General features: G+C 30.3%; 1 protein-coding gene across 1 annotated transcript; it reads left to right on the top strand.

Annotated features, from left to right (window-relative positions):
* Positions 1 to 3,146: 3,146 nt before the first annotated feature.
* On the top strand, positions 3,147 to 13,259 carry LOC129905313 (protein sly1 homolog). Its single transcript, XM_055980762.1, has 4 exons — positions 3,147 to 3,294; positions 3,468 to 3,627; positions 11,216 to 12,614; positions 12,682 to 13,259. Exons 1-4 carry the CDS (start codon positions 3,267 to 3,269, stop codon positions 13,009 to 13,011), a joined length of 1,917 nt encoding a protein of 638 aa, XP_055836737.1. The 5' UTR covers positions 3,147 to 3,266; the 3' UTR covers positions 13,012 to 13,259.
* The last annotated feature ends 5,254 nt before the right edge of the window (positions 13,260 to 18,513 follow it).

Below are 18,513 nucleotides of genomic sequence, written 5' to 3'. Positions count from 1 at the left end.
ACTCCATATGACTAGTAAGGAAATTAAAGTAAAAAGCCCTAGATTTTAAGTAAAATTTACCTTACGTATTGAACATTTCTTGGCTCCGTAAAGTAATTTTTACAAGAAAATTATGGTGAACAAAATAAAGTAGTATATACCTTACGAGTAGCAATATTTTCTTTACGTAGAGTAAAATAAACCTTCATCCAAAAAAGTGTATGACTCTTTTCACTTTAAGATTCTAGTAAAACATATTTTACAAATTTAACTATTCTATGAATAAGTTTTACCTTACACTAAGGTAATAATATTACCTAGTTCTAGGAATTTTCCCCTATACATAGTAATAACTCTTAATTGCTGTCATTGAAAAGTCTGCCATTTTGTCTTCCATGTGTTTTTGAAATTTTTTTTTGTCAAAGCTTTTAGGTGCCCGGGTGCGGAATAATCAATAAAGAAATAAAATCTAAAAAAATTCTTTTCTCATTTGTGTTTTTCTTTTGGAAGTGAAATGTGTTCATTACTTTTTGTGTTCTTTTATGCGTTGTTATTGGCTCCGTAATTACGGATAGCAATTTTTTTTTCTTGTGTTAGAATAATATATGTATCCATATATGCATTAACATCATTCAATCTAATTAATTCATGAAGAATTAGAAAAAAATTGGATCAAATAAAGTCAATTCCATTTTTATTGATGATATTTTCCTAAATAAAATTGTTTGTTTGCACCTTACAAAAATTATAATAAACTAGGTAATTTATGTAATTATTGAAAAACATAACAGGGTCATACGTTACTTACTTCTAAATAGCTTTGAGGATTAAGTACGTGTTACATAGTTATGCTTTTCAATAATTACAAAAATCACCTTTTTTATTTTAATTTTTGTAAGATAAATGCATACAATTTTATTTGGAAAAATGTCATCAATAAAAATGAAATTGACTTTATTTGATCCAATCTGTAACTAAATTATATACCTTCCATAGAGAAGTTCAATTTACTTTAAAAAACAGTATTTTCAGCCTTATAGTAAGGTAAAATATGTACCTAACTTTCTAGTAATTTCTATTAGAAATTCATACAAAAAAAGGCTTTACTGTAAAGTTAATCATAAGCTATAAATTTACTAGAAAAGTAAGGTAAATTCCATTTTATTGGGGAGTCATCCCTATTTGAACTTTACATTAAAGTTATAAATATACCAGAAATAAGGTGGTTCATACCTTATTTTTTCTCCGTGTGCCTTTGAAAATTTAGAAGGTTTTATACTGTAATAATTCGATTTAATCGCTGGGTTATTTAATATAGGTAAATCTCATTTTGACATGTCGTCGCCCTAGTATTGGAATGCCATACCCGACAAACAATTTTGGTTCTATAAAGCCTTACAGATGCAATCGTTGCTTCTGTAAAGCATTATAGAAGCAAAATTGTTCGCAGGGATATACGCCAAATTGCATTTTGCAGGTATGCAGTCTTATGTGGCTGTATTCAAATTTATTATCCATTTTTTTCTATCTATTTTGTTGCTGAGATATTAGGTGTGTTTTTTATTACCACCGATCTTAACTGGACAAAAAAATTGACGTATTGTTTGACGTAAACACCAAATTTTGGCATTTACTTCAAATTTTTCATGTAATTTATGAAATAATGAATTCGATTATATCTTTTCTGACGTACGTGTATGAAGTAAAGAAACTTCTGATTTTCAAGGCTTATACGGAAAACTCATTTTGGACAAAAATTAAATATTTTGAAAACCAAACTAATTTCAAATGTCTAATAACATTTATATACAAGAGAAATTTTTAACTATAATAGCCGTTTTTTTATTATCCCACATGATCCCCCTGTTGGACTCTTGCAATTTAACCTTTCACAATTTTGGTTCTATAAAGCTTTACAGATGCAATTGTTGCTTCTGTAAAGCATTATAGAAGCAAAATTGTTAGTAGGGCCATATACATAAATCATAAAATCATCATGAAGACCAAGATCTCATTTTGCTGTTGTAGTACGTGTTAATTAATGATCTATATCTATATGGATCAATTGGGATAGTAAATAACGGCTAACATCATACTAAAAATAAAAAAAAAATGCCAACGGTTAGTTATTTCGCCATAATCTTCCAAACATTAAAATGCGATTTCCCAAAAATGTAAAATTGGTGTATACGGCACTTCAATACTAGGGCGAAGCACGATGTGTCAAAAAGTAAATTTTCACTCTAATACAAACGCTAGAAGAGAAAAATAAAACAAGTTTTTAATCAAAACATCGACGTTCAGTTTTTTTTGTCTTAGCTTCTGGTGTGGGATGGTTTTCAAATTCAAAAGCTCAAATATCATTTTCCTCACACAATTCCCTGCAAATAATTCTTTAAATTTTTAATTTTCAATTTCAAAGGCGATATGGCTACATAGCCCAATCACGTTCCAATTTACATTTTCTAGGAACAAACGTCAAAGTGCCTGGCTACACAGTGATTTTTCAATCGATTGAAAAATCACATGCGGTGGCTACACACTGCAGTTGTGCCCAATCACGTTCCACTTTTACATTTTCTAGGAACAAAAATGTCAAAAAGAGGAAAAATTTAGCAATGTAACTGTACTGCCCTCAGAAAATTCAGTTCCCTTTGTGAGCATCTTCCCCCTTCACTCTTCATCCCTCTTGCCTACAAACTCACTGCTTAGGCGATTGAAAAATCAACGTGTAGCCAGGCACAAAGATCAAACAGCATACAGCAGAACGAAATTCTTTGTTGACGATTTAAGGGCCCAACCCATAGAATCCGTTGCGTCCGTTGCGACGAAGTTTTAAAATAAAATACACACGTTCTTATGGGAAGCGACCCATAAGCGACGGATCGGACGGAGACGGACTTCCCATAAGAACGTGTGTATTTTATCGAGCTGTCAGTCAAAAACTTCGACGCAACGGACGCAACGGATTCTATGGGTTGGGCCCTCTAGTTGTGTCATTTTTGTATGTGATTTTTCGATGCGTCAGCCGAGCACTAGGATTTTAATGTTCATTGAAAAATAAACAACATTGTTGATTCACTATTGTGAATGAATCTTTCGAACATATGTCATCATCGGAAATTTTCAAAGTTCGAAATCAGCAAGTACGTGTAACGTCAATTTGACAGCTATATATTTGGGTTTTTTTTTCATGCAAAAAAAAATCTTATAAACCATTTTCAACTAAAAATTTAAGCAACAAATTAAATTATTTATTATTCTTTTGGCTAAATATAAAAGAAAAAATGCTTACTCTACGCGAAAGGCAAATAAGTAAGTAATTAAAATATATTCTTAATTGTTATTTCCACCCTTTAAGAAATGTAAACTAGAATCAACTTTTGCATTGCTATTTATAAATTTCTTGCCTATGTGGAAATTTTCTTATTTGTTATATTTTATTGGTTTGTTCTTTATAAATTATCTATTTTATTATACTATTTAAGATGCCATTAAACAAATGCTCAACTTAAATGTTCAGCAACAAAAAATACTTGCCGCTGAACCAGTTTGGAAAATTCTAATTTACGATCGTGACGGACAGGACATCATATCGCCAATCATTCCAATTAGAGAACTACGAAATCTGGGTGTAACGTTGCATGTGTAAGTAGAGTTCAAAAACTATTGCATAGTTGTTTATGATTTTGACCTATTTAATTGGAATTAAATAATCATTTTTTGTTTTTGTATGAATCACGGTTATTCAGTTCATGCTCTTTTGAAAAGATTGATTAAAAGCTAAATTGATCTAATTTGTTATACAGACATTTGACCTTTTATCTCATATTCAAGAAATTGAACTCTCACAAAAACCTTTCATTTAAGCCTGTTTCTGGTTTCGTAAGGTGACCTTTTTGCTCCTAGGACTGGTATGGCTTTTTCATAAAAGCAGTAGAGTTATAAAATAAATATTGTATTATTTCCTAAGAAACAGGGGATTTTTAACTTTGAATAACTTGGAATCGATGCATATAATTACAATGTTATAATCAATTGGTACTCGCTTTGGTTTATTACTTCTTGCTTTGTTAGTGTAGATGTAGAATCATTGCTGTTGCATTTCTTGGGAAAAAGTATAATTAGGTATGTTATTGTAGTTGTTGGTGTTATTTTTTATTTGATTCCAGTTTTTTATAAAATTACCTTTCTTTTCCCTTTTTTCTCTTGCGTCGAGTTTACTTTTCTTCACAGAGTCCCTTCGCTAATCTTCATCCAAAAACTAAGTCCTAGTACTGTCAATTAGGCACCGAGTCAATTAAGCACCGGTACTAGCTAGCTCAACAAAATCAGCTGTTATTTAACTTTATCACTATACTCTGTCCGATAAAAATTGGCAGTACAGGGAAGATAGGGATAATAAACATTTTTGGATGTCTATAAAATTCATTTCAATCCGTAAATATTTCTTTCAAATTCTATAGCTGGTTATGAATAATGAAAATATTATTTTTGAATGAAATTTCTTTTATTTTAATATAGGTCGTTTCAAATCAAAAGTCCCATGGAAAATTGAGCAAAAATAAAAAGAACTCATTCGATTACTGGAAGGAAGCATTTATGAGGCAGCTGAACTTTTTCTAAAGTTACTATAAAATAATGAAGAACAGTTTTAATTTTATTAATTAATCCGTCTGTGAGATTCACTGGGTTAGTTTCAGAATGCGGAGGCAAGTCTCCCGGGCTTGCATTACTCCATATTCGCGGGCAATACAAAAAAAACATACAATTATTAATTTATTTATCATTTGAAGGCAGTTGTGATAACTTTGCCGAAGATATTGTTATAGGATTAGGTGAAGATGGACCAGAAATGTCCAGTTTATAAGATAGCAATTCATAACTTAAAATTCTATTCACATCTTTTTATTTGTATAATTGGGCAGTAAATATCTTATTTTTATTTTTCAATTATTTTGGAGTCGTCACCATAGAAATCATTAATAAACAAATTCAGATTTTTCGTTTGCTTATTTTTTTCTCTATAGGTCGTTTCAAATCAAAAGTCCCATGGAAAATTGAGCAAAAATAAAAAAAACTCACTTTCTTACTGGAAGGAAGCATGTATGAGGCAGCTGAACTTTTTCTAAAATTACGATAAAATAATGACGAACAGTTCTTGATATCCCTATTTTAATTAATTTATCCGTCTGTGAGATTCACTGGGTTAGCCTCAGAAAGCGGAGGCAAGTCTCCCGGGCTTGCATCACTCCATATCCGCGGGCAATACAAAAAAACATACAATTATTTAATTATTTATCATTTGAAGGGAGTTGGGATAACTTTTCCGAAGATATTATTATAGGACTAGGTGAAGATGGACCAGAAATGTCCATTTTATTTGATAGCAATTCATAACTAAAAATTCTATTCACATTTTTTCATTTGTATAATTGGGCAGTAAATATCTTATTTTTATTTTTCAATTATTTTGGAGTCGTCACCATAGAAATCATTAATAAACAAATTCAGATTTTTCGTTTGTTTATTTTTTTTTCTCTAGCATTTCTTTCATTCAAACAAGCATGATTTGTTGTTATTTTTGAGTTGATTTGTCGCAATGAGCCAATAAAATTGAGTTTTTTGTTTATTTGTTCTCAATTTTATTGGAAGGGAGAAAATAAACTCAGAGTCAGGACTTTTGATTTGAAACGACCTATAGTATAAAATGTATTTTATAGTCATTCAAAAATTTTATTCTCAGTAATAAAAATTTTAAAACAAGGGTACAGGATAGAACCATTGAATAATTATATATAGAAGTGACACCGATAGTTTCTAGCGCCACAGAATTTTATTTTTTTCGGCAATCAGATGTACTAAAAAATGTCCAGAGAGAATGGGGCTTGTCCTAGAAAATTATATTTCCAAAAATTTGTTTTTAAAAAAGGAAATTTCACTAATACAAACATTAGAAAACAAATATCAAATAAAAATAAAACGTATCGACATGTCGACATCCTAAATTAGAAAAAAAAAATAAGGAAATTTTACTCACACATAAAACATAAAACAAATATCAAACAAAAATAAATCTTATCGACACATCGACATCCTATAAATGAAAAAAGAAAATATGGAAATTTTACTCATACATACAAAATTACACAAATATCAAACAAAAATATTGAAAAGTTATTTGACATTATAAATGTATCCATAGTAACTCGAAACTAAAAACAAAACATTTTTATTAACGACGAGAATTTGAACAAAATTAAATAATTATTGTTGTATATCCTAGGCACGTTATAGCTTATAGGGCATGAAAGTTACACTTATTTCAATAGTCCTATTAGCGTAGGTGACAAGGTGATTGCTCTTTACTTTTGCTCTTTGAGTTCGTATCCCCACAGAGATTGCTATTTTTTTATATTATATTTTTTTTTTGGCAATATTATAAAATGCGTAACAACTAGCGCCTTTTTTTGCTGAATCGAAACTCCACCTGATAACTTTACTTCATGACAAATAAATTTGTGCCAAAGAAATCTGAATAAGAAGTTTTATTCACCAAAACTTATAATTAGTAAATTTTATTTTCTACGGGCCTTACCAATAATCAAATTTAAGGCTGACTTAAATATTTAACTGAATTATATATATTTCACCCTACCCACAATAAACAATTTAATACTCAGGTACAAGGCTAACGCTCGGCTAAATTTAATAGTTGAGTTTCATAACGAGTGCAGCTTTTAACCTGAGTTGTTTTTATACACTAGTCCAAAAAGTTAAAGGAACAAAGCAGAATTCGTGATACCTCCAACAAGTACCTATTCAATTTGATTTCTTCTACTAAGAAAGATTTGTAGAAAAAAAATTTCAAAATCGTTGGAACCTTATAAATAAATTAAAACAAAAAAAAAATCAAAAATAAAATTGGTATGCAATTTCGTAGAAATCACTATTCAACATTCAAAACTAAAATGTCAAAAAAAAATTAATTTCCGGTTTTCGTAAATTTGATTTTTCAAAAAAAAGTGTTCAATTTTTTTTATGCAAAAACTATTATTTTTCCAAATTGTCTTACTGTTTTATATTTAAACTATATAAAAATTCTTTAAAATTGAATTGGCAGTTTGGCAGAAAATCAGATTTGAAAAAAAAAAACGGTTCTACGGTAGGTTAATAATAATTTTAAAACATTTCCATGATTGCCCAAAAACTATTTTATAATTTTTTTAAACAAAATTACTGGTACCGTTTTCGAGAAAATAAAACATTTCCGATATTGGTATATGGCAGGTATCGTTATTTCTGGTAAAAAAAATTAGTTCTAAAAACCCCTCTGGAGAGTCTCCAAAAAATACTTCATACCAAGTTTGATGTTAATCGGTAGATCCGTTTAGCTATAGACAGACAGACTGACAGATGAACAAAAAAATCTACTATTAGTATTCTCCAATGGAACAGGGCTATAGTAATGCAATGTCTGATTGTTATCTCAACTTTTTTTTTGTGAGAATGCATAGCTTGACTATATAGTATCATGACAAAATAAAGAGCATGTAAAAGCTACATTCTTCTAGTTTTAGGATATTAGAAATAAATATTTTATTTCAAATGGTGAAAAAGGAAAATCATTGGAACTATCCAAAACCACATTTTCATACATTTGCGATCAAAATAGACCTTTTTACAGTTTTTTTTTTTTTCAAATAAACTCAAATTCTTGTGAGTTTATTTCAACATTTTATTAATTTATTATCGTTTAAATTTTAGATTAAAAAAAAATTAAAAACAGAGAAAAGTATCCAAAAATGGTACGAAAAGATTTTTTTTTCCAAAATTTAACATTTTGTAAAAACTGCAAATTTGAACAAAGCCGTAAATCCAAAGTTCTTGTTCGCATACATAAATCATTTTAAGCAAATAATCGAGATAGTTTCGTATTGTATTAAATATTTGAAATATGCATTAAAATACTTTAAAATAATGTGTAATATGGCCATATTGTATGAACTTGATCCTTACCTACTCTTGCATATGGGGTTTAAGAAAATAGTAAGTATATGCTACAGTGCATGCAGACAACATTTAAATAATGTGAACTACAGCTAGATATTATTACAAAAAGCACCCTAGTCAAAATTAAATAAACTCTCTATAGTTGAAGAAAAATCTTCTTGTCGTTAATAAAAACAGAAAAACAAAATCCTTTCAAATATACATAAGAATCAAACATTCAAAAATAAATGTTCAATTCAAAATATTACAAAAATTAAAAATAAATTCAATTTGAATATTACAGAAACAAAAATAAACAAACACACTTCTAACACAACACAAAACTAATACAAATACACCAAATATAAATAATATAGTAGTTGTGGTTACTTAGTAACCAAAAGTCCTTTTAAGGAATTTTTCGGCCATCGAATACACAATCCTAAAACGATTGTGGCGCCACTCTTGTAACGATTGTAGCGCCACCCCTCAAACAAAGCGGATGTTTTTTCCGGTGTCACTTCTATATATAATTATTCAATGATAGAACTATCGGTACGAAGTGATTCTTCACTTGATTCTTTTACTTGAAATTTCTGCATTTCTACCTTGAGGTGAAGTCGTTTAAAGATTTCTTTTGTTAATTTACAACTGATTTTCATAAAAAAATTCCTCGTTGAATAATAATAAATAAAACTGTTTATAAAAAAAATTTCCAAAACACAAAATGTTGGTTTAAACGGACTCAGAATTATTAAAAAAAAACGTGCAAAAAATGTTGTACTTTGAGATTCAGTCCATAAAGTCTACACCCATTTTGGTGCTTGAACAAAATAAAAATATTTTCAAAAAGAACAAGTACTCCTCTGTGTAGAACTGTAAAAATCTGAAATTGACCTAAAAATGACTGAGTAAAAAATCTTTGAAAAGTTCAAACATTGAAAAACGATAACTTGAAATTTTGAGGGTCTATGGAAAATTTCAAATACCGAAATATGATGTACTCAGCAACCTCTGCTGGGTCACTTCCAAAGCAATTAACATGATTTTTATTTTGTAACACAGTGTGATTAGCCCAGTTGGGATGTACAAAAAATAAAGCTGAAATGGAAAAAATTAAATCGTGAAATTTTTTTCACAGAACGGTAGAGGGAGTTACTGAGAGCTTAAGGGTCCTGAGCGGCTGAGCGTCTGAGCGACGTCGCTCATTGTGCAGATTGTGCAGATGATTCTATGGAATTAATTTTTTTAGAACCTTATCTAACCATACCTGTGATGCACCTTTTCTAGAAAAGTATAATTTTCTCAAATACTCTTTTAATGATTAAAACAAAACAAAAATTAAGTGTGGGTTTTTGGACAAGGTCTATTTTTTAACAAAAAAAGATTTTTTCGAAAGTCATTATTAGCTGCGTTCCTTTGGAAATATTTATCTACTGCTTAGTACTTAAAACTTTTTTGAACTACTTTTGCTATACTGAAAAAGTAGTTCAAAGCAGCTTTAAGTACTAAGCAGTAGATAAATATTTCCAAAGGAACGCAGCCATTAACGGTACCTGTCATAGAACCGTTCTTTTAAACTCTGAATTTTTCTCAAACGACTTATTAAATTTTATTAAAATTTTTTATACAGAAGCATTTATATAGTCTTAGTATAAATCAAAAATAAAATTTCAAAGAAATGCATTTTTGGATTTTTGAAAAATTTTGAATTTTTTTTTTGAAAAATCAAATTTTCCAAAACAGGTCATTGAATTCTTTTGAAATTTGGGATTTAGGTGTTGATCTATATTTACTACAATATGGCATACCAATTTTATTTAATTTAGAATATTATAAAATAAAAAAAATAGGCACTTCTAGGAATCGAACCTTGGACTCCCGCGTGCGAGCCGAATACTCATCGAATATTTTGCACTTGCAGGGTTTTGAAATTGCCGCTCAGGACGTGGCCACCTCGTCGCTCAGGATTGACGCTCAGCCGCTCAGGACGTGGCCGTAGCCATTAAACAAGTTTTTCGGGAAAATCGAGCTTGAGAAAAAGCTGCCATCTTAGATTTAAGGAAAAACAAGTTTTATTGAATTGAAACTCGGCCATTTTTGGTTTTTGATAAATCTTAATAAATTTTTTTCTATGAACCATATTTTTCGAGTTAATTTGAAAATTCTATTCCCCTACTTAACTTAAATGTCATAAACCTTATCATCTTTAAGTATATAGTTTAAGGTAAACGCAATATGGGAGTGTTTTTATATGTTTTTGAGGGTGAGAAATCTAGCTGCGATGTTATTTTTTCCGAAAACCTAAAATTGTATAACCAAACAGTAAAATCTTAAAATCGGTTAGTGTTATGTTTAAAAAAATCAGAAAAAATTATGACTGATGTCTTACAAAAGAATACCCTTTTTAATCGGTTGTTTAATTCCAGAGATATTACCAATTTTGTAGAACTCTCTTTCTCTGTTTATCTTTTATTATTCAAAGATTTTTCCAAAACTTTTTTATTCAAAAATTCAACGCATGCAATACCTCGAAATCGTTGTTTAGGAGGTTTTCGTTCCACATATCTGGTCAAACAATAAATCTTGAAGTTCATCGTATAAATAGGAATAAACAAGACATTTCCACCCACATTCAAACTCTTCTCGAACCAATTATAGAAGAAAAAATATACTAAAAAAAAAAAAAAACAAAAAGAGTTTTTTTTTTAAATTGAGTATTAAAAAAACTTTAAACTGTTAAAAAATTTGTAGCAAAATGGCTACAAGATAAAAAAATGTTTTGATAAATAATGTTTAAAACAAACAAATCAACTAAAGACATGGGAAGCAAAATATACATACTAGATTAAAGTGGAGGTTCTTAAAAATTTTCAAAAAACTGCATTGAATCGAAAACCGTTAAGATTTGGAATGAACAAGTTACCATATTTTGAGAACCCTTAAATTGGTCTTTCATCATATTTCGTTCAGACCATTACTTTTGAGACATCCTGTAAGATCGGTTTTTAACTTCTGAAATTAATGTAATTCATACAATGTTGATGTTTTCAGTATTCGTTCAATAGATGTTCCAATCTATACGTTAACGTGCATATAAGGAGTTGAATTTGACTGAATTTTGCTCGAAGAGTCTTGACTTTTTATTTACTAATACTATCCGTCTACAATTTTAGTCGAAACATATACAACTGGATTTGAATTTCAGTTTACTAAGACTAACTATACTTTATATTTTTTCCAGGCAATTGCATTCGGATCGCGATTCCATTCCAGATGTTCCTGCGGTTTACTTTTGCTCACCTACCAATGAAAACCTTGGCCGAATTCAGCAAGATTTACAAAACAATCTATACGATACTTATTATTTGAATTTCCTCTCGCCAATATCCAGGCAAAAGATTGAAGATCTTGCTGCTATAGCTTTGCAAGCAGGATGTGTTGCAAATATCCGCAGTGTCTACGACCAATATGTAAACTTTATAAGTCTCGAAGATGATTTCTTTGTCTTTAAGCATCAAAATAGTGATGCAGTATCGTATTATTCCATCAATCGAGCAAATACACGTGACGATGAAATTGAAATACTTATGGACAATATAGTAGACAGTTTGTTCTCGGTATTTGTGACACTCGGCAATGTACCAATTATTCGTTGTCCTCGTAATAGTGCCGCCGAAATGGTTGGTCGAAAGCTGGAAAAGAAATTACGTGAGAATCTTTGGGATGCAAGAAATAATTTGTTCCACATGGATGCCACACAAGCTGGAGGAGTTTTCAGTTTTCAACGACCATTGCTATTGCTTCTCGATCGGAATTTAGATTTGGCTACACCATTACATCACACTTGGTCCTACCAGGCACTTGTACATGACGTCCTTGAGTTGAGCTTAAATCTGGTATATTTGGAAGATGAAAATGATGGCGCACGAAGCGGGACAAAGAAAAAACTCAAAGCATGTGATTTGGATAAAAATGACAAATTCTGGATGACACACAAAGGCAGTCCATTTCCACTGGTTGCCGAGGCAATTCAAGAAGAACTAGAATCCTACAGATCCTCAGAGGAGGAAATCAAGAAACTTAAAACATCCATGGGCATTGATGGCGAGAATGAGGTGGCTTTCTCGATGGTCAATGATACAACAGCTCGGCTAACAAATGCAATCAATTCTCTTCCACAATTGATGGAAAAGAAACGCCTTATTGATATGCACACAAAAATCGCCACAGCAATTCTCAACTACATCAAGACTAGGCGTCTTGATTCCTTTTTTGAATTGGAGGAGAAAATTATGTCCAAACAGACCCTCGATCGCCCATTGCAAGATATTCTAAATGATCCTGAATTTGGTTTGCCAGAGGATAAAATGAGATTGTACATAATTTATTATATTTGCTCCGTAAATGTCCCCGAATTTGAATTCCAACGTATTAAAGAAGCTCTGCAAGAGGCAGGCTGTGACTTGTCCCCGTTGACGTATGTTGAACGATGGAGGAGCATTAACATTCGATCGCCAGTTCAGCAAACGACTCAGTATGAAGGCGGTGGCACCAAGACAGTATCAATGTTTTCCAAATTAGTCTCACAAGGATCTTCCTTTGTTATGGAAGGAGTTAAGAATTTGGTCGTTAAGAGACATGTAAGTAAAAAAAATAGAAATATTTAAACTTTTTTTTATTAATTTTTCTTGGTTTATTTGAAAATAGAACTTGCCAGTTACAAAAATCACTGACCAAATAATGGAATGTCGAAGTTCAGTTGAAACCGATGATTATCTTTATTTGGATCCAAAATTATTGAAAGGTGGTGATGTTATGCCAAAGAATCGTGCTCCATTCCAAGATGCAGTTGTTTATGTTGTTGGTGGAGGAAATTATATTGAATATCAGAATTTAGTTGATTTTATGAAACAAAAACAAAGCGCAAATGTTAACAAGAGAATTATTTATGGATCATCGAATTTGAGTAATTCAAAGCAGTTTTTGAAAGAATTATCACAGTTGGGAAAAGAGATACAAGCTCCTGTGTTAAGTTAGGGATCCGTATTTTGTTGTTAGATTATACATATATTATAAAAAAAAAAAACATTTAATTGATTTTAACAGAATTTGATATTCTGCTTTGACATTATTCCAGTTAGAAGTCGATCCGAAAATATTTTGTAATGTGGGTAAGAAAACAAAAGTCATTTTAAGGTAAAGAAAAAAATATAATTGTTTTTTGTCCAGATGGAATGTTGTAAAAAATATTATTTAATAAAATTAAACACGAAACTTCACACATACTCATAGTTTTTTTTTTTTTTCTTTTATGTGTTTAGAAGTGCATTTCGCTTAAAAAAAATGATTTATTATAAAATATATCTGTGGTGTTTAGTATAAACATGATCACTAACTAAATTGAAAATTTTCATTTGGGGCTTTCAAATAGCAATTGAATTGAAATATTGTTAAATTTCTTTTTATTTAATGCTTTTTACTAAGTTAGTACAGTCACCTCCAGGCTTCCGTTCAATTTCCATTGTTAAAAATAGTAAAAATATAAGAAAAGGTATCAAAGAAGTAATCTTTTATTGATTTTTTTAAATGCAGTTATCATGTTTATACTAAACACTGACTTTATATTTTAATAATTTGATGAGGGTCATTCCGTAACTCGCTCATCGACAAAATATATTTTTTCGATGATGGTTTTGCTTTCTGTAACTCGGTTGTCATCAAGAAAACGATCGTGCTTGGACTATAGATAAATAGATATCGTCGTTAGTTACCTTGTAAACGAAATGAATCCTTTTTGTGAATTTTATCAATTTTATAAAAACTGTTTTTTGTAATCTATTACTAATACTAGCTGTGGTTTTTTTTTTAACTCAGTACTTAGTTCAGTAAAATTTTGCTCGGTAAACAACAACAAATGATTGTTAAAGATAAATAAAAGTTTTTTATTTGTTGGTTTACAGAGAATTTTTTTTCTAAACCTATACATTATTTAACCATCAAAATTAATGGATTATTAAAAATAAATATAAAGCAAAAAATGTTAACCCAGTAAAATACTGAGTACCAATAAAGCCCGGCTACTGTAAACAGCCTTATCACGAATTCCATTCGTATCGAAAATTTTCTACGATTCCCGAAAAAAACAATCACAAAATCCGATCGTAGTGACGATTTGTATGAAATTTTCCAATACAAACTGATTCCGTGGATTTTCAGGTTTAAATTCAGTAGAACATGCATGTCAAATACTGAATTGATGCATTCGGGACCGGAATATACATAAAAGCAAGCTTGATCAGCTGAACACTACAGTGAAAGAAGAGCCGTTGAATATCTTCATTCTTGGAATGAATAGACGACAAAAAAAAGTCAATATAAACTTTAAAATTCTGAATTTCTCTCAAAAAAACTTATTTAATTTTATCAAAATTATTGACAAATACTTGGTGCCCAGCAGCGGTGCATAACAACAGTAACCCATTTTATATGAATTTTCAAAATTTAAATTTAAACAGTCACTGTGGTGTATACGTACCATTTTTGTAAATACATTTTTGTTGGCTAAGAAATTTGTTTTCTAACAACTAACGACTCACAACATTCAACCGTTCTTGAGTGCGTGTAATTTATTTTAAATAATGGAAGCGAAACAAAATTTACCGCCGAGTCCGCACGGCTAAGAATGAGATAAACTTTTTCGTGACAATGTATTGAAGGCTTTGTCAATTCCTCACAAGAGGTAGTACCCCCGAAAAAAATCTTTAGGTGGTTCGTGTTTCTTTTGTTTGTTGCTTCATTTACTTGAAACGGAAAATTAAAATTAAAAAATTCATTTACTCAAAATAGTCAAATTTAAAAAAAAAAGTAAATGTACCGTCTTACACATAAAAAAAAAAAACGAAAAACTAATATTTTTTTACAATAACGTTGTTTATGTAACAGCTTTAGATTATTTCGAATTTGTTGATGTAATTTTTGTGGTGTAACGTTTTGAGAACGTTTTCAATTAACACCAGGGCCTTCTAAGTGGAGTATACAAATATGTTATTAAGAAGTTTTAAGAGGCTAGGTTAAAGGTTCTTTTTAGAGAAACGGTTTGAAGGATGAGCCCACCATACATATTTTGTTTGCATAAAATAAAATCAGTTTTAAATTGTTTTAATTTTACCTTAACACTCCCTCTAAAAAAAATTTGATATTTATGTCTAACTGTGATAAAAATAAATTTGGGACATATGTCCCATGGTTTATGAATGTCCCATATCCCATTCAACTGGGACGAAAGTCCCAAAAAAACTTAGGGCTACGTTCAACCACTTTTAAAAAGCTATAACTCTTACCTAAACTATTTCTATTTTATATTCTAAAATAACCAGCGCAATAAGGCGGCTACAATCCATTGTGAATTTGACCTAAATCAACAAGCTTCTACAGCGAGCTCTATCCTTAGCTATCAGCTTCCAGTTTGGCACGCCAAGTTGCTATCTTAAAATGCTAAAAGAAACTTGTTGGAAACCCTGCAGCCAAAAGCTTGTCGTAACTTTTTTCCTAAATTGACTTGATTATTCTTAATAATTTGATTAAAATGTTATTTCAATCACATATCGTCGGCGTAAAGCAAAATTGTTCTAAATCCACTTTTTACCGAAAATGAATTAATGATGCAGTTTTACTAATTTGATGGGTGCTCTTTCCGAATTTGAAAACCGTTTTAGTCAAAAAAATTTCATTCCGCAGATAATATAAAATAATAATATAAAAACAGGAAAGTAGCCTTTTGAAAATGAGCCCGAGTATTCTTAATTGTTCTAAGTCCCATCATTTTTTGTTCTAAGTCCACTTTTTATTTATGGAAAAAACGTACTTGTGTAGGAATTGTTCTATGTCCAATTTTGGGTTTTTAGTTTTAAAAAATATTTAAAAATACTATGCACCTACTAATGAGGTAAACTTGTAGTATATTTTTAAGAGAAAGGAACAAACTTTATAAAAAACATAACTTGAATGGCAAACGAGCAGAAAATTGTCGCTTTAAACCAATTTGAAACTTAAAAATCGTCCCCTGTAAAATTTGCTTTTTGTGACTTAGAACAATTTTGCTTTACGGTGACGATATCTAGGAAGGTATTTTTACCTTCTATATATGTACGCACATACATACATAACTGTTTCAAGCAAAAAAGCAACTCGAATCAAAAACTAGTCTCATCTTGAATCTGATAAAAATTAAAGAAGCTTGGTTACCAAAATAGCTGCAACTTTGTATGTTATGTGTAATATTCTCGGTCATCGATGAAGACATTTTCACACGCCTCACAGCAAATATTAACTTTTTTTTTCTTTAAAAAAAAAAACGAAAATATCCATTAATATTCTGAATAAAAAAAACAAAACAAAAAAAAAAAAAAAAAAAACTACCAAACAACTTCATTTATCAATAAAATAATAACTTTCAACGGATTAGGGGTATAATTAATTTACATATTTTGTTAACCGTCCTGAGTGATTCTTGGTATTTCTCCTTCTTAATCTTCTTTCCTTATCCTTTTGCCCATCAACACAGCCAATTTAAAACCAATTAGTAAAAACATTTCAATGAAGCCGTTCATAGAGATGCGTAACATGAGACATCAGGAACACGCCCCTGCTGGGAACTTTGTGTGTGGTTTGGCAAAGTAACAAAAATAACAAAGAACCACAGGTCCCTACCTTCCTACCTACCTTCTTCCATCCATCTTTAACTACACTCCAAACCGACCTCTACCTACAATAACCGTCAGAATGAACTCACATAATGCATCAAAATTAAATTGTCATCCACATCGTTTTACCTACATCCCATAGTTACATACCTACTTGTACATATATATTCGTTTTTCGGACATCGGAACGGATAACAAGATGATCAAAATACCAACCAATACCATTAACAACAGCTATATAAGCTTGGCTGCTCAATGCCCATCATGATGGCCCATAAGAATGTTCCCATTTGGAAAATTGGTCATAAAATCGAAAAAAAAAAACGAAAACCTCATCCCGAAATTGTGGAATTTTGAAATAATTAACAAGCCAGAGCGACTCGCTTCTCGGCGCATCGGGAGTGTTTGTGTGCTGTGAAAAGAACTATTTCCTTATGAGCAAGATCCATTAAGGAATAACAAAAGTTGAAAAACCTTTTTTTGTTACAAAATGGAAACAAAAAACATACAAACGAATAATAATTAGTAGAGTGAGGCTATCAACGATTTCAGATCTTCAAAATGATGAGTTGCGCCTGTAAATTAAGAGATAAGTACAAAAGGAAGAAGACTACAATCTTACTTTATGAATGGCATGATAAGAGTTTTTTTTTTTCAGTTCCACCTTTGCTACACTTTGTTAGTTCTTATTACAGAGACAGTGTATTGTTTTTTTCGAAAATAAAACTTAAGATTTGAAGAACTTGACATCAAGTTAATTGTAAACTTGTTCAAAGTTACATTTAATTTTAAAACATTTTTTAGTTGAAGAATTGATGAATCATGATGAAGACCAAAAACACCAAAAATAATTTTAAACCAAGTCTACCATCACAATGCGTCGGTCGTCACTTTGTCTGGGTGGTATACAGTGGCCTTACATATAGCTTTAAGTTTTAAACTTTTTTCTAAATAAGTGGGACATTTTATGAGGAAGTGAGTTAGCACATTTTTTGACATCTTTCCTATTTAATTTCATAAAAACATAAATAAAATAAAATAAAATAAATAAAATACGAAAAATGTAAAAAATGTGCTAACTTGAACAAAATATTCAAGAAATAGCATTAAAAGGGTATAAAAGTGTTATTTTTAATACTTTGGTACATTTTTTAACATTATTTTTTCATTGAATATGAACAGTTCTACATAAATCTTTCTGCGAATATCGATTTAGCTAAATTTCTAGCTAATATTCAGTTTTGAAAAAAATTCTATGAACGCTTATTCTGTCCGCCATTTTGAAAAAATAAAATTTGGAAGATTTTTCGTATTTCTCATACTAATATGCTTCAGTGTCCTAAATTTCATGACTTTTCGTTAAGAAATGGCCGTATAAATGTTTTTGACGCCATAAAGCACCAAATGTACCAATGTGCGGCAAGGAGAATGATAAATAGTCAAATTCCTCTTGGCTATCAAATCTTTAACGAATTCATAGCATTCACTGATTGTGTCAATTCCAATTATACTTCAAATTTGGTAAAAATAATAATTTACCAAATAGTCTACATATAACAATAAAAAAAAAGTTCGTAAAAATATGAATTTTGCCATATTTCGATACATTTCACCTTAGTACCTATAGTATAAAGAGTTTTTGGTGCTTCCCTAGATAGAAATTTAATTGTTCTTTAGAATCAAAAATAACGGTACCTACTTGCAATGTAACCAGAATGAAAAAAAAAATAGCTCTAATTATTTCGATTAAAAAAATACGTGTGCTGCAAATAAGGTCATATTTTTGAGTTGATATGGTTGTTTAAAAAAGCTGATATCTTGAGTTTTATTTGCCGCA

The sequence above is a fragment of the Episyrphus balteatus genome, chromosome 1 (assembly GCF_945859705.1).
Source record: "Episyrphus balteatus chromosome 1, idEpiBalt1.1, whole genome shotgun sequence".
Classification (NCBI taxonomy): Eukaryota; Metazoa; Arthropoda; class Insecta; order Diptera; family Syrphidae; genus Episyrphus; species Episyrphus balteatus.
The sequence above is the reverse complement of the archived record's forward strand: the minus strand, read 5'-3'. Positions and strand labels throughout refer to the sequence as shown.